Source organism: Protobothrops mucrosquamatus, unplaced genomic scaffold, assembly GCF_001527695.2.
Source record: "Protobothrops mucrosquamatus isolate PMUCROS unplaced genomic scaffold, P.Mucros_1.0 scaffold9, whole genome shotgun sequence".
NCBI classification, from domain to species: domain Eukaryota; kingdom Metazoa; phylum Chordata; class Lepidosauria; order Squamata; family Viperidae; genus Protobothrops; species Protobothrops mucrosquamatus.
In genome coordinates, this window is record NW_015386396.1 from 404449 (window position 1) to 417392 (window position 12944).

Genomic DNA, 12944 nt, shown 5'->3' on the forward strand with positions numbered 1-12944 from the left:
ATCGAGGTGCGAGCTAAGCCCAGGGAATTAAATGAGACTTACCCTCCAGTAACTGTGTCTAGGATTACATCCTTGTTTCTCTTCTGCACAAACAGAAGGACCAAGGGCCTTTCTGAAGCTGTCCTGCTCAATAAACGTAGCATAGCATGTTTTTGAAAGCATAGCCTTTGTCTGAGCAGTAAGCAAAAAGAGAGGTCCATTTACCCACTTACTCCTCTTTTCCTGCAAAGCTATAAGATCGGATCCACGGATTAGGGATGGAGATTCGTGGTGCCAAGTTGAGAGAAGGCAGGAAAACCGAGAGGGAACCTTCCAACAGGTGAGGGTTCCCACAGACGGCGTATTCTGTTTTGCACATGTAAGGGCACTTCGCAAAGAAGCAGACATTGCTGGCTATAAAGAGAGAAAGCTGTATGAGACTCAAGACTGACACAGGGACAGAGGTTGTCCATAACAAGCCATAAGAACATTAGAATGAAGACATGCTCATCATGAAGTCATTACACAAATGGTGTGATTGCATAATGACACCTGATGCCCATAAGTTTATTTATTTATTAAGAAAATTTATATGGCTGCCTAATTTATGGTGACCCCAGGCAGATTACAAAACACCAGTACAAAAACCAGTAAGCCTCCACTCATCTGGTAACAACAATCAAACCAGTGACTTGATGGATTCTGTATCACTCTGTTGGCAGGTCTGTTGGCAGTACCATGTCTTCAGGACTTTTTGACCATTGTCAAAGTGAGGGCCCATCTTATCTCTGCAGGGATAATGTTCCACAGAGAGGGAGCCACCACAGAGAAGGCCCTTCCAGTAGTAGACTGACCTCCTTAGGAGAGTAGAATCATAGCAGTCCCTGCCTCTCTGTCATGGTGGGTTGAGTAGATATGATTGGGAAAAGATGGTCCTTCAATGTTGCATAATGTAGTAATAAAACTTGGTTTTGTCATAGGGCTGTAATGTCTGTGAAATAGTTGCATTGTGTTTAAGGTTTATAGGTATTTTTATTTCAGTTTTTAACTATTTTAATTGCATGTTTAATGCTTTTGTTTTTAATTATTTTGAATATTTGTTTTTTGTTAGTCACCTTGTGTGATGAGAGGGCTATATATTACTGTTTAGTACAATTATGATGTCTAAACAGTGTTCAGAGATTTAGCTGGGAAGTATGATATGACTAACATTTGATCTCCCTGATAGCTAAATACGAGAGTCTTTCCAATGTGACAGATTTTCTGGGCACACAGGTTGTATATAAACATGCAGGGTATCTGTGGATACTTACACCTGGAGAAGAATATCTCAATTTTATTGCATTTGCTCATTTGGTTAGTTAGTTCAGGTTTCCCAACTAAATTTAAGCTGGTCAGGTTTATTCTAGTAAAGCGGGAATACTGACAAAGTTGCTCCCATTTTGCCTGGTTAAACCTAGAGCAATCTTGGTCATACAAAGTGGAAAACAAAGCCTGGAGCAAATTTTGCAAGAATCTTATGGATATAGCCATCTGTCAAAACACCTCACAATCATAACAGCTGGTGACCTCTGGCTTGGCCTGTACTAGCTTGTCAACAACTTTTAGAATGACTGTCAAAATATGCATGCTGCTACAGCGAAGTTAAGTATTTGTATCTATTATTTTAAATTCTTAGATTGTTGTGTGGCAAGAGGACCAATTCACCAGTAGTGCTGGAAAAAAGTAGTTCTCAGTCATGAGAGTGTTGAAAATGATACCTCTTTAGCAGTTGAAACATTTATTCTTGTCCATCTCCAATAGAATAATTGGTTTTATTCATGCGAGGTGGGGTACAGAAATGTGTTTCTTATTTGAGGAGGTGGAAAGGTGATCTAATTTGAACATCTCAATTTAAGATGCTGCCATTGTGCTTTCAAGTCATAAATAGCTTATGGCATGACTATTTAAGGAAACTTTGAAAGATACCCCCACTGCCCCAGATTCATCCTCCTAGAATATTGGAGCAGGTCTTCTTCTGTACAATTTCCAGAATATGAAATGTATCTTAGAATCATAGAGTTGGAAGGGACTGTGGAGGTCTTCTAGTCCAACCCTTTACTCAAACAGGAGACCTTATAACACTCCAGACAAATGGTTGTCCAGTCTCTTCTTGAAAACCTCTATTTATGGAGCACCCACAATTTCAGGAGCCAAGTCATTCCATTGATTAATTGTTCTTACTGTCAGGAAATTTATCCTTATTTCTAGGTTGGAACTCTCTTTAATGAGCTTCCACCCATTGCTTCTTGTTCTACCTTCAGGTGTTTTTGGAGAATAAGTCAATCCCTTTTTTGTGACAATACCTCATGTACTGGAAGACAGATATCATGTCAGCCCTAATCCTTCTCTTCTTTAGGCTAGATATACCTAGTTTCCTTTAACAGTTCACGAGTTTAGCTTCCAGAGTCCTCATCAACTTTGTTGTTCTTCTCTGCACTCTTTCTAGGGTCCCACCATCTTTTTTATATTGTGGTAACCAGAACTGGACACAGTATTCCAAGTATGGCTTCATTAGTGCAGTATAAAGTGGTACTATCACTTCTTGTGATCTTGATCAGTTCTCTCTTTTGATGCAGCCTAGGACTACATTGGCTTTTTTGGCTGCTACAGCACGCTGGTGGCTCATAGTTAAGTAGGACACCTAGGTACCGCTCATACTTACTACTATACCATATGGCCCCATGTATATCTTTATACTTCAGAAAACCTGTGAAGATGCTACAGCATCATAGTCTGGTTTGGAAGCATCACTGCTTCAGACAGGAAGGTGCTGCAGAGAGTGGTGAGGATGGCTGAAAAGATCATTGGCAGTTCCCTCCCTTCCATCCAGGACATAGCATATAAGCGTTGCTTGAGCAGGGTCCGTAAGATTGTCTGGGACACTACACATCCTCTTCACGACCTGTTTTTCTTGTTACCTTCTGGGAGGAGGCTCCGTGGTTTCCGAAACAGAACATCCAGATTCAGTCACAGTTTTGTTCCATACAGTATTACCTTGTGAACTGTAAAGCTTCCTCCTTCTGTTATGTGTTCAAGATGGACAGTGATTAATATTTATATGGTACTTATATGTAAGGGTGTAGGTCTATACATCTGTTGTATTTAGTATGTTTAAATGTGTGTTATGTATGTGTACACTTTGAGAGCAAGCAACTAAATTTCATTTTTAATGTGTGCCATTGTGCCCACAGTAAAAAAAAATGACAATAAAGGCTATCTATCTATCTATCTATCTATCTATCTATCTATCTATCTATCTATCTATCTATCTATCTATCTTATCTCTTTCACCAGGAATTTTAATGCAAACTGATTATAGTTCTTAATTTAATTTATTTCATGTTTTCAACTGTTTATAATGGTCTTATTTTTTAAAAAATGTTGCTAGCCATCTTGAGTACTCCTTGAAGTAGAAAGACTGAATATAAATCTATGAAAAAAACTTACCTGGGGAAATAAAAAAGACACTTTGTAAGATTTCATTCTTTGTCATTTCTAAAATTTCTTTTGTGACGTTAATCATTCTCCCAGCTGCTGGAGGGACACGACGGAAATCCAGAATTCTGCAAAGGGCAAAATGTATTGCTCACACCAATGCAAATCTCCTTTTTGTTAAACTGAATCTGGTCTATCTGTTAGATTTTGTAAACTTTAGCATAATATTTTTGTTAATCTGCCATTGTGATGGTATAAATCATAGCAACTTCCTATATGGAGAAAGTTTACTTTCCATGTTCTCACAACATCCTTTGAAGGTTGACTGTCTCCACAGAAAAAATCTATAGAATTATTCAGAATATTGACTGCCAGCTGAGAATAAAGAATAGGATGGCCAGGGCTGTTAGCTTACAGTTAAGTTTGGGCTGGATTAAATTTTCTGCAAGTATTCAAAGAAAGAACTTGCAAATTGGACAGGAAAGTTCTCTAACAGGATGGAGATGACTGTGCCCATTTAATTTCCTCGATCGGGCTTCTGTCAGATTCCTAGCAAACTAGAAAACGGCAATTATTTTCTCTTGATACATATGTAAGTAATTTTTAGTTTCAGGAAAATTCAGAGCAAATAAGTAGTCCTAACGAAAACAAAAAGAGGGTAGGGTGAAGTCAAATGCATAACTATACAGAAGGCTGAAAATATAGTATCTTTTGTATCTTGATCAGAATGTAGGACTTGTGGGTTCAATGTGGGCCCTTCATTTTCTAATGTTGGATGTTGACACATTTCTGCAAGCAAGGATGGGGTGTTGCAGTAGTAACTTAGTTACATGTTTCCCAATATGAGGTTTCCATGGTAGGTCAGTGAAGAAACTCATGTACTATAGGCAAATGAGCCATGTTTTAATCCCAGGGAAGGGGGAAATCTTAGAGTTGTTCTCATCACAAGAATGGTGAGCACTGAAGTACCAGGCTGGAGAAGGCCAATGAGCCAAATTGAACTTAACTTTCTCCCCGTTTGATACCCTGCTGCAGTGTTTCTTAACCCTGGCCATTTTAAGGTGTCTGAACTTCAACTCCCAGAATTCCTCAGCCAGCACTACTTGATAAACACCATTTTATTGGTATAATACTCTAAGAATGCAACTCAGAAATTTCAGACATTCTGAATATTCTAAGAATTATAGTTCCCATACATTTGCAGAATACACTGGGAAAAGCTAAGCTGGATACACCACTGCTCTGATTCATCATAAGACAATTTCTTCTGTCACAAGGATTTCCAGGAATGTATCTTGACTGGACTGAGAATTAAAACATTTTGATCTTTAATAATAGCCCAGATGGAGACATTTCACCAAGAGCAGCTATTCTAACCTATTATAGTCACCATATGGGAAGGGGGGGGGGGATAGGCAGCATAAAAATGTAATAAATAAATAGAATAAATAAAATTATATCCTCTGAAACGTAATACTTCTCTTCATGCTGGACCATTTTGTCCTCCTTTGCATTAGAATCACAAATTAAGTAAGTTATCTAAAAGGTCTGGATTTATACAAATTACCCAAAGAAAAAAATAGTATGATACAATATTCATAGCTCAAACAAAGAGGGTTTTATGTCGTATGCCATAAGAGTGTTAACACTGGTAGCTACTACTAATGAGAGGACCTTGATGCTCTCTGAGCTTGTTTTCTTGCAGACTTTTCATTACCCAAACTAGGTAACCCCATTAATGCTAGCACTGGGTGATGAAATATCTGCAAGAAAACAACGGAGCTCAGAGAGCACCAAGCTCCCCTCATTTCAACCCTGAGCCACAAATATTCTCCTTTATCAGTAGCTGCTACTAATATTTAACAACAGTTACCTGGATCTAAGCAAGCCCTCACTTCCTTATCCTGTAATAGCTTTAATTACACAGGGAGAGTTTATTACGATCCTCCACAACCCTTGCATTCGGCGGTGGCGGCTTTGTTTTTCCCAGCACTTAAACAATTCATTAAGACATTTGATGGATGGCTCAAGTGAAACGTTAGATGCCAGCAAGAATACTGCCCCAACTTGTAAATGCTGAAATGTGGGAGATATTTCTACTGTCTGTGCTGATTAATGCCATACAGCTTGCAAAGGATGCTATGGGGTCTAGTGTTTTGGGGTTTTTTTGTCAGCAATTTGGTTAGTGAGTCAGTAACTGCCAAGCAGATGACTAATAATGGCACAGAAGCTTCTTAAAATGCCCCCAAGAATTGGCTTTTTCAGCCTGCTGTTTGCAGAATAAAAACACAAATAAAGCATAGACTTGGAGCTTGATCAGGAGTCCTAATGCATCAATCCAAGCATGATCTACCGCTAGACCTGCCAGATCATCACAAGCAAAAAAAAAGGGAAGTTTAAGAGTGCTCCGAATGACAGGCTAATATAATACAAGCAGCTTGGTGGGAAACTGGTGGAAGAGTTATCAAGAATTGGATGGATAAACAAACAAACAAACAAACATCTCACTTTCCTGCCCTTTTGGAAATGTCTAAAGACCTGGTTTTGCCATCTTGCCTGGGCCTCACAGAAGAGCGTGCAGCCTTTCAGCACCCTGAAAGCTCTCTTCCCCACCTTTTAATTCTGAATTTTAACTTTCTTTGCCCTTTATATAATTTTATGTACAGTTTTTATGCTTTTATATTTTACTTGTACATTCCCCAGAGTCCCTCTGTGAAGGAGATGGGCAGTTTCTAAATTTGATAAATAGATGGATAGGTGGATGGATGAATGGATGGATGGATGGATGGACAGATTTCTAAATTTGATAAACAAATAAATAAGACTTAGGCAGCTTGAGAGAATATCAAATTTCTTCTCCCTCTTCTTCGTTACATTTCATTTGTAATATGTGAACTATGAACATGCAGTGGGTGCTGTCTGGTGACTGTTCATCCACTAGTGGAGTGGGAACTGTTAATGGAACAGGTTCCTTCTAAACTAGGGTAGATATGGAGGAGAAATAGCAGGAAAGCTGCTTGCAGAAAGTATGATATAGCCTATTATTCTAGAAAGTTAGAACGATCTGAAGCAAGAAATGACCTTTCAAATAACTAATAGTAATTTATTAAATAAATACCTAGTAAATTTGCATGCTGAATGACTATGGGCAGTTCACAACAATCAAAGAAGTTAGAATAAAATCAGTGAAAATAAAGATAAAACAAATGTCTATGGAAACTATCTAATGCACAATGCATTAGAAGAAAGAGATGTAGTCTAAAACTAACGGGAAATTGTATTTTCCTTTCTATCACAGCCCCATGCTTAGATCATAGGCCAGCACAATTTTCCTCATCCCACAGGTTCTTTTATGCACCTAAAGATGGCCAGAGAACACAAATCAATCATCAAATCATGCTGAGCACAAAATGATGAGGAAACTACTATATTCCCTGCTTATTTTTTCACTCCGCTGTCCAGGGAAGACATCATTATTTACTAGGAGAATGTAGTTATATCAGCAGCAGGAGTCAGCAGATCCCCAATATGGATGAACTACGACTTCCAGAGCCCCAGCTGCTTGGCTAAAGATGAGGAATGTTGGGAAGTATAACAACTTGGAGGGCCACAGATTTGTCACCAATGATCCCAGGGATAGGCAACCTTGGCTCTTTTATGACCCGTGGACTTCAACTCCCAGAATTCCTGAGCCAGCATGGCTCAGGCATTCTGGGAGTTGAAGTCCACGAGTCAGAAAAGAGCCAAGGTTGCCTACCCCTGATCTAGACTAATCAGCATTGGTTCTTGAAGGTTTTAGACAAATTCTATCTGGAACGAGAGGAAATTAAGCCTGGGAATCCTTTCCAGGTAGTTCTCAACTTATGACCGGCTGCTTAGCCACTATTTGACGTTATGGTGGACCTCCCCAAGGCTACTTATGACTCTTATTCAAAGTTCCAATGGCCCTGGCTGTTCCTCTCGTGGGGTCACATGATCACATTTTCAGCATTCAATAACCAGACTGCATTTATGGCTGTTTACAGCATCCTGCAGTCATGTGACCATAATGTACAACATTTTTTTTGTTGGAAACTGGTGTTCACTTCCAATTTCTGCAAAAACTGCCCATTGAGGACAATGGATTCGCTTAACAAATGTAAGTGTTTGCTTTATGGATGCTGTATTCATTTAACGACAGCAGCAAGAAGCTTGTAAAATCAGGCAGAGTCACATGGAGACCCACATAATAACCAGCATGAATTATGACAATAATTCCGGGCTCATCTATGGTTGTGGGTCAAGGACTGTATACAGAGTACAATTTCTGTCCCGAATGACAGTTCTTCCCAATAATGTGATTTCCCCCCCCCCCACCAGTACTTATGCTGATGAAGCTTAAAGTTTTTAATGGCCAAAAGGGAAGAGCAGAACATTCATTCCATGACGCAAATGGCTTTAAAATTTGTGGCCTATGAGTAAAGGCTGATACCTACCCTCATTGCTCACACAGTTTTGTCTCCTGTGCCTTTTGCCTCGCCCCTCTGAAGCTGCAGTAAAGCTCTTTTCTAGACAAATAACTCAGGAGGTAATTATCACTTGGGAATTACCTGTCTAAGTGGAAGGCAGCGATCTCTGCATTGTGTCTCTGAAAGTCAACAAAGTAAAAAAAATCTTCTGGAGTCTCTTCGTCTCGGTTCTGTCTGAAGAAAATGTCCAGGTAATTAACAGGAAGGAGATTGTGTATAAAACAAAATATCTTTCTGAGTCTAAGAAAAGTATTTGACAGTAGCTAGAAAGAAAGAAGGATTCCTTTCTTCTCTTTTTGCTTTTCAGCGGCTCAGATCTTTTTGGTTCTGGACCTGGTCTTATGCTCAAACTAACCAGCACCACCAATATGTTTAATAATAACTGAAAAGACTAAATAGCCATGGTATGAAATTGGGGTCCAACTATGACAGGGGCTGGGCAACTAGGCAACTTGACAACCTGTCAAATCTGGGAGTTGATGTCCACAGGTTGTAAAATTGCCATAGTTGCCCACCCTTATGCTATGTTTCTTCTGTTGCCTTCTCAGATTGGTCCATTTGTCTAGTTGAGGAGAAAAGTTGTTATTCAGGTCAAAAGGGATCAGCTCAGTGGTGGGATTCAGCCAGTTTGCACCACTTCGGCAAAACCGGTAGCTATTTTTTTTGTTGCCCAGGCCCAAAATGGACTTCTGGAAGCAGCATCCACACAGAGAAACGGTTGTTCACATATTTGAATCCCACCACTGGATCAGTTCCCAGCTAGAGTCAGGACAACAGAGCAAAGAGTCAGAATAACTCCCTCTTTTGCTACGTTGCACTGGTCTGAACTGCCTCATCCCTCATCTGCTCTTCATTCTTTCTTTCTATATTTTTTAAAGGATGTAAATGGTCACACCTAGTTGGCAGTTAGTCAGCCAGCAACTTCTATGTATCTTCTTACATACTCATTTTGAATTCTCTTCAAAATCTTTGCCCAACGTTAGCTTTTCCCTGAGGCTGGGAGGAACCAAGTGTGATTGTATAGGATGTAGTTTCCAATCCCTCTTTCTTTCCATAGAATTGCTGGAAATCAGCAGCACAATTTATGGACATGCAGAAAAGAACATAATTCGAATGCCTGCTCCTTCTCCTCCTTATCTGCACAACAACATTGATAGCTTTGCTAAAAACGCTTTAGTGAAAAGGATTCTGGACATTTTCAAGTGAAGCAAGCTTACCTCATTGGTTTGAACATGGCTTTCCCAAAGTCTTGGAACCGCAAAACAAGTTTCAGGTGCACCCCGCTGGGCTTTACAACTGAGAAACAAAGAGAGATTCAGCTCTTTGTTCAAATGTCAAAACCCAAAGCTTTTGCTTAGTAATTTGACAGAAAAACATAATATCTGTCTTAAGAAAGAATTGAAATGAGCTTCTAACACCTTAAAGGATGTGGTATATGAAGATCAGTATCTAGTTCGCTTCTATATGTTGGAAGCCATTTACTATGTTGAGTAATAAGCTACACTAACTTAAAATAGTGGTCTAACTCAGGGTTAGGCAACCTTGGCTTTTTTATGATACGTGGACTTCAACTCCCAGAATTCCTGAGCCAGCATGGCTCAGCATGGAAACCTCTCCATTTCCCCTCAGCATGGCTGGCTCAGGAATTCTGGGAGTTGAAGTCCACAAGTCATAAAAGAGCCAAGGTTGCCTACCCCTGGTCTAACTTATTAAGGAGCACCTGTCTCAAACCTACAACTCTGAGAATTCCCTGAAAATGTCCAATATAATATTTCTTCATTTTTATTTACTGATCTGTACTAAGTTATACTTTTTCTGCTTTGTTTACAGGTAGTCCTTGACCTATGGCCACTACTGAGTGCAAAATTTCTGTTACTAAGTGAGACAATTGCTAAGTTAGTTTTCCCCCCTTTTACAACTTTTCTTGCCACAGTTGTCAATGAATCACTGCAGTTGTTAAGTTAGTAACATGGTTGTTAAGTGAATCCGGCTTCCCCCTTGATTTTGCTTGTCAGAAGATTGCAAAAGGTGATCACATGACCCCGGGATACTGCAACCCTCATAAATACATGCCAGTTGATAAGCATCCAAATTTTGATCACGTGGCCATGGGGATGCTACAATGGTTGTAAGGGTGAAATACGGTCATAAGTCACTTTTTTTGAGTGCCATTGTAACTTTGAATGGTCACTAAATGAAATGTTGTAAGTTGAGGACTACCTGTATAGCTCTGGGAAATGAAGGGAAGGAGGTAAATAATTCTTCTTCCATTCTGTTTGATATCTAGAGTAAAACTGAGAGATTTGTGGAGATGTGAGAATTGGTAAGGGTAGAGCCCAAATCCATATTTACTAACTCTATGGATGACCTCGAAATATGGCGATTTGTAAATCTGCCTCACATGGTTATCCTCCTAGACCTCTTGGAGGAAGAACAAGATCACAATAACACTCCTTGGCCAGACCTCCAATTTTCCCATTTTAAATGGTGATCCTAATCCGGAGAGTCCATCTATTAAAGCTACCCCAAAGAAGAATGGGAAGAGAATGAAACTAGCAGAGCGGGTTGTGCCTGTGTGTGGTATATTTTATCTTGCAAATCCCTCTTTTTTAAAGCTGGCTGATCTTAAAAAAAAAAAAAAGAGCTAAGCAGAGTCAGACCTTGTCTGGAAATCAGTAGGAGACCTAAGGAAATCCCCAAGTTGCTGGCTAGTCAAAAACAATCTGGAAGGAGGCCCTGAGTATCACTTCCACACTATTGCCAAGGGGGATTCATGGGGATTCCCAGGATTTGACCTTGACCTGAGAGAGCTATTACTTTCGGGGTTTTGTGATCTAACTCCTTTTTTGAAGAGGTTTCTTGCCTGGATGTGCTTCTATTGATATAAAATCATGCATTTTAAACACCTAAAAGCTGTGGGGTGCTTTTAGTCCAATAGAAATGATTGATTTATACCCATGCACAGGTAGTCCTCGACATAGGACCACAACAGAGTCCAAAATGTAAGTTGCTAAGCAAGACATTTATTGACTTTTGCCCCATTTCTCGACCTTTCTTGCCACAGTTGTTAAATGAATCACTGCAGTTGTTAAGTTAGTAACATGGTTGTTAAATGAACCTGCCCTTCCCATCGACTTTGCTAGTCACAAGGTCGTGAAAAATGATCACATGACCCCGGGACACTGCAATTGTCATACACATGAGCCAGTTGTCCAAATTTTAATCATATGACCACAGGGACGCTGCAGTGATCATAAGTCACTTTTTTTCAGTGCCACTGTAATTTTTGAACGGTCACTAAATGGATGATTGTAAGGCGAGAACTACCTGTACAAGGTACAGGCAAAAGGAATCCAGGATTCACCTTCATCGATCCAGCTGGAAAATGCAGGGTTCAAAGTGAGCTGGGTCAATTTAGCAGGCTGTAACATTTCTGCCGGAGCACGGAAGAGACAAAGCCATTTTCTTAATCCCTCTTTCTGCCTGTCATCTTTCAACTTCTTGACAGACTGCTTCAGTGGGGAGGGAAGTCTGAGAGGAGGACGAGAAGGTTTGTATCTCCTCCAGGAGGAGATCAGGAATGTCCTTCCTTCCTCCCTTCCTCCCAGTAGATTTCTCTCAGATCCTGGTGCCCCTTTGGATCCAGTTCAAGGTCAGGAAGAGATACTGATACCGGTTCAACAAATGCATAGCAAGCCTTTTAATAGCCGAGCAACTCCAAAGGGAAATTACACCATGGCGCTAGAGTTGCCTTTAAACATTCAGGGCTGGGTGAAACAGAGCCCTAAATAAAGCCCAAGGGTAGCACTAAGGACTTGGCTCATACATCTCATTAACAGAACTCCATCGCCCCCCCACCACCACCGCCAAAAGGACTCCTGTGACACATTGGTCGAAAGCGGCAGCAGATAGAATAGCAGTTCACCTACTTTGGGAGCAGTCGCAGGCCCCGAGCAAGGCTTTCTCATCCTGGCTGTAATCTGGAATGAAAAAGAAAACCTTGGGAAGTTTTCTTACAAGGAAGGGAGACAGAAGACAGAAGGCAGGTGAATGTCCTGCTAACAGCAGGATTGCCAGCTTCTGTGCAAGTGGGAAGGGGGATCAGCAAGGCAAGGGGAACCAAAGGGGACCAACAGGACTAGCTAGCAAAATTAAATCATGGTATCACCAATATGAATTCAGGAGAACTAGTTTGATCTAGTGGTTAAGGTACCAGGTTAGAAAATGGGAGGCTGGGAGTTCTAGTTCCACTTTAGGCATGAAAGCTGGCTGGGTGACTTGGGGCCAGTCCTGCTTTTTCAGCCCAACTCACCTCACAGGATTGTTGTTGTGGGGAAAATAGGAGGGAACGTGTGCTGGATATATTTGCTGCCTTGAGTTATTTGTGAAAATAATAAAGGCAGAATAGATACTGTATGAATGAATGGATGGATGGATGGATGGATGAATGAATGAGTTTATGAATTACAAATTATTTGTATAATGATATCATCAGGACCACGACATCATTGTGCCTTTTCTCAAATTCCCCAAATACATTTCCTGTGGGATTCATTCAGGTTTCACTGCAAGTAAAAAAACAGCAGAGAGGGTTCTACTGTATCCAATAATTTCTACCACTGCCCCACACACATACAGGTAGTCCTCAACTTACGACTACAAGTGGGACCCGAATTCCTGTTGCTAAGCAAGACAGTTACCAAGTGAGTTGTGCCCAATTTTTACAACCTTTTTGCCATGGTTATTAAGGGAATCACTGCAGTTGTTAAGTATATCGTGTGGTTGTTAAAGAAATCTGGCTTCCCCCATTTTCTTTGCTTTGTTGGGAGTCGGCTGGGAAGGTCACACATGGCGATTACATAACCCTGGGACGCTGCAGCCATTGCAAATATGTGCCAGTTGCCAAGCACACGAATTTTGACCATGTGACTGTGGAGATTCTGCAGTGGTCGTAAGTGTGAGGACTGGTTGTAAGTCACT

General features: G+C 40.5%; 1 protein-coding gene across 1 annotated transcript in view; it reads right to left on the reverse strand.

The window, feature by feature from the left end:
- FAM20A (FAM20A golgi associated secretory pathway pseudokinase) overlaps positions 1 to 12944 on the reverse strand; it is a 50318-nt gene that overhangs the window by 10158 nt on the left and 27216 nt on the right. The window contains exons 3-7 of the mRNA XM_015810378.1: positions 11894 to 11944; positions 9182 to 9260; positions 8046 to 8138; positions 3469 to 3584; positions 213 to 393 (exon numbers count right to left, since the gene is read on the reverse strand). Coding sequence (XP_015665864.1) covers positions 213 to 393; positions 3469 to 3584; positions 8046 to 8138; positions 9182 to 9260; positions 11894 to 11944 — 520 coding nt within the window. The remainder of the gene's footprint in view (positions 1 to 212; positions 394 to 3468; positions 3585 to 8045; positions 8139 to 9181; positions 9261 to 11893; positions 11945 to 12944) is intronic.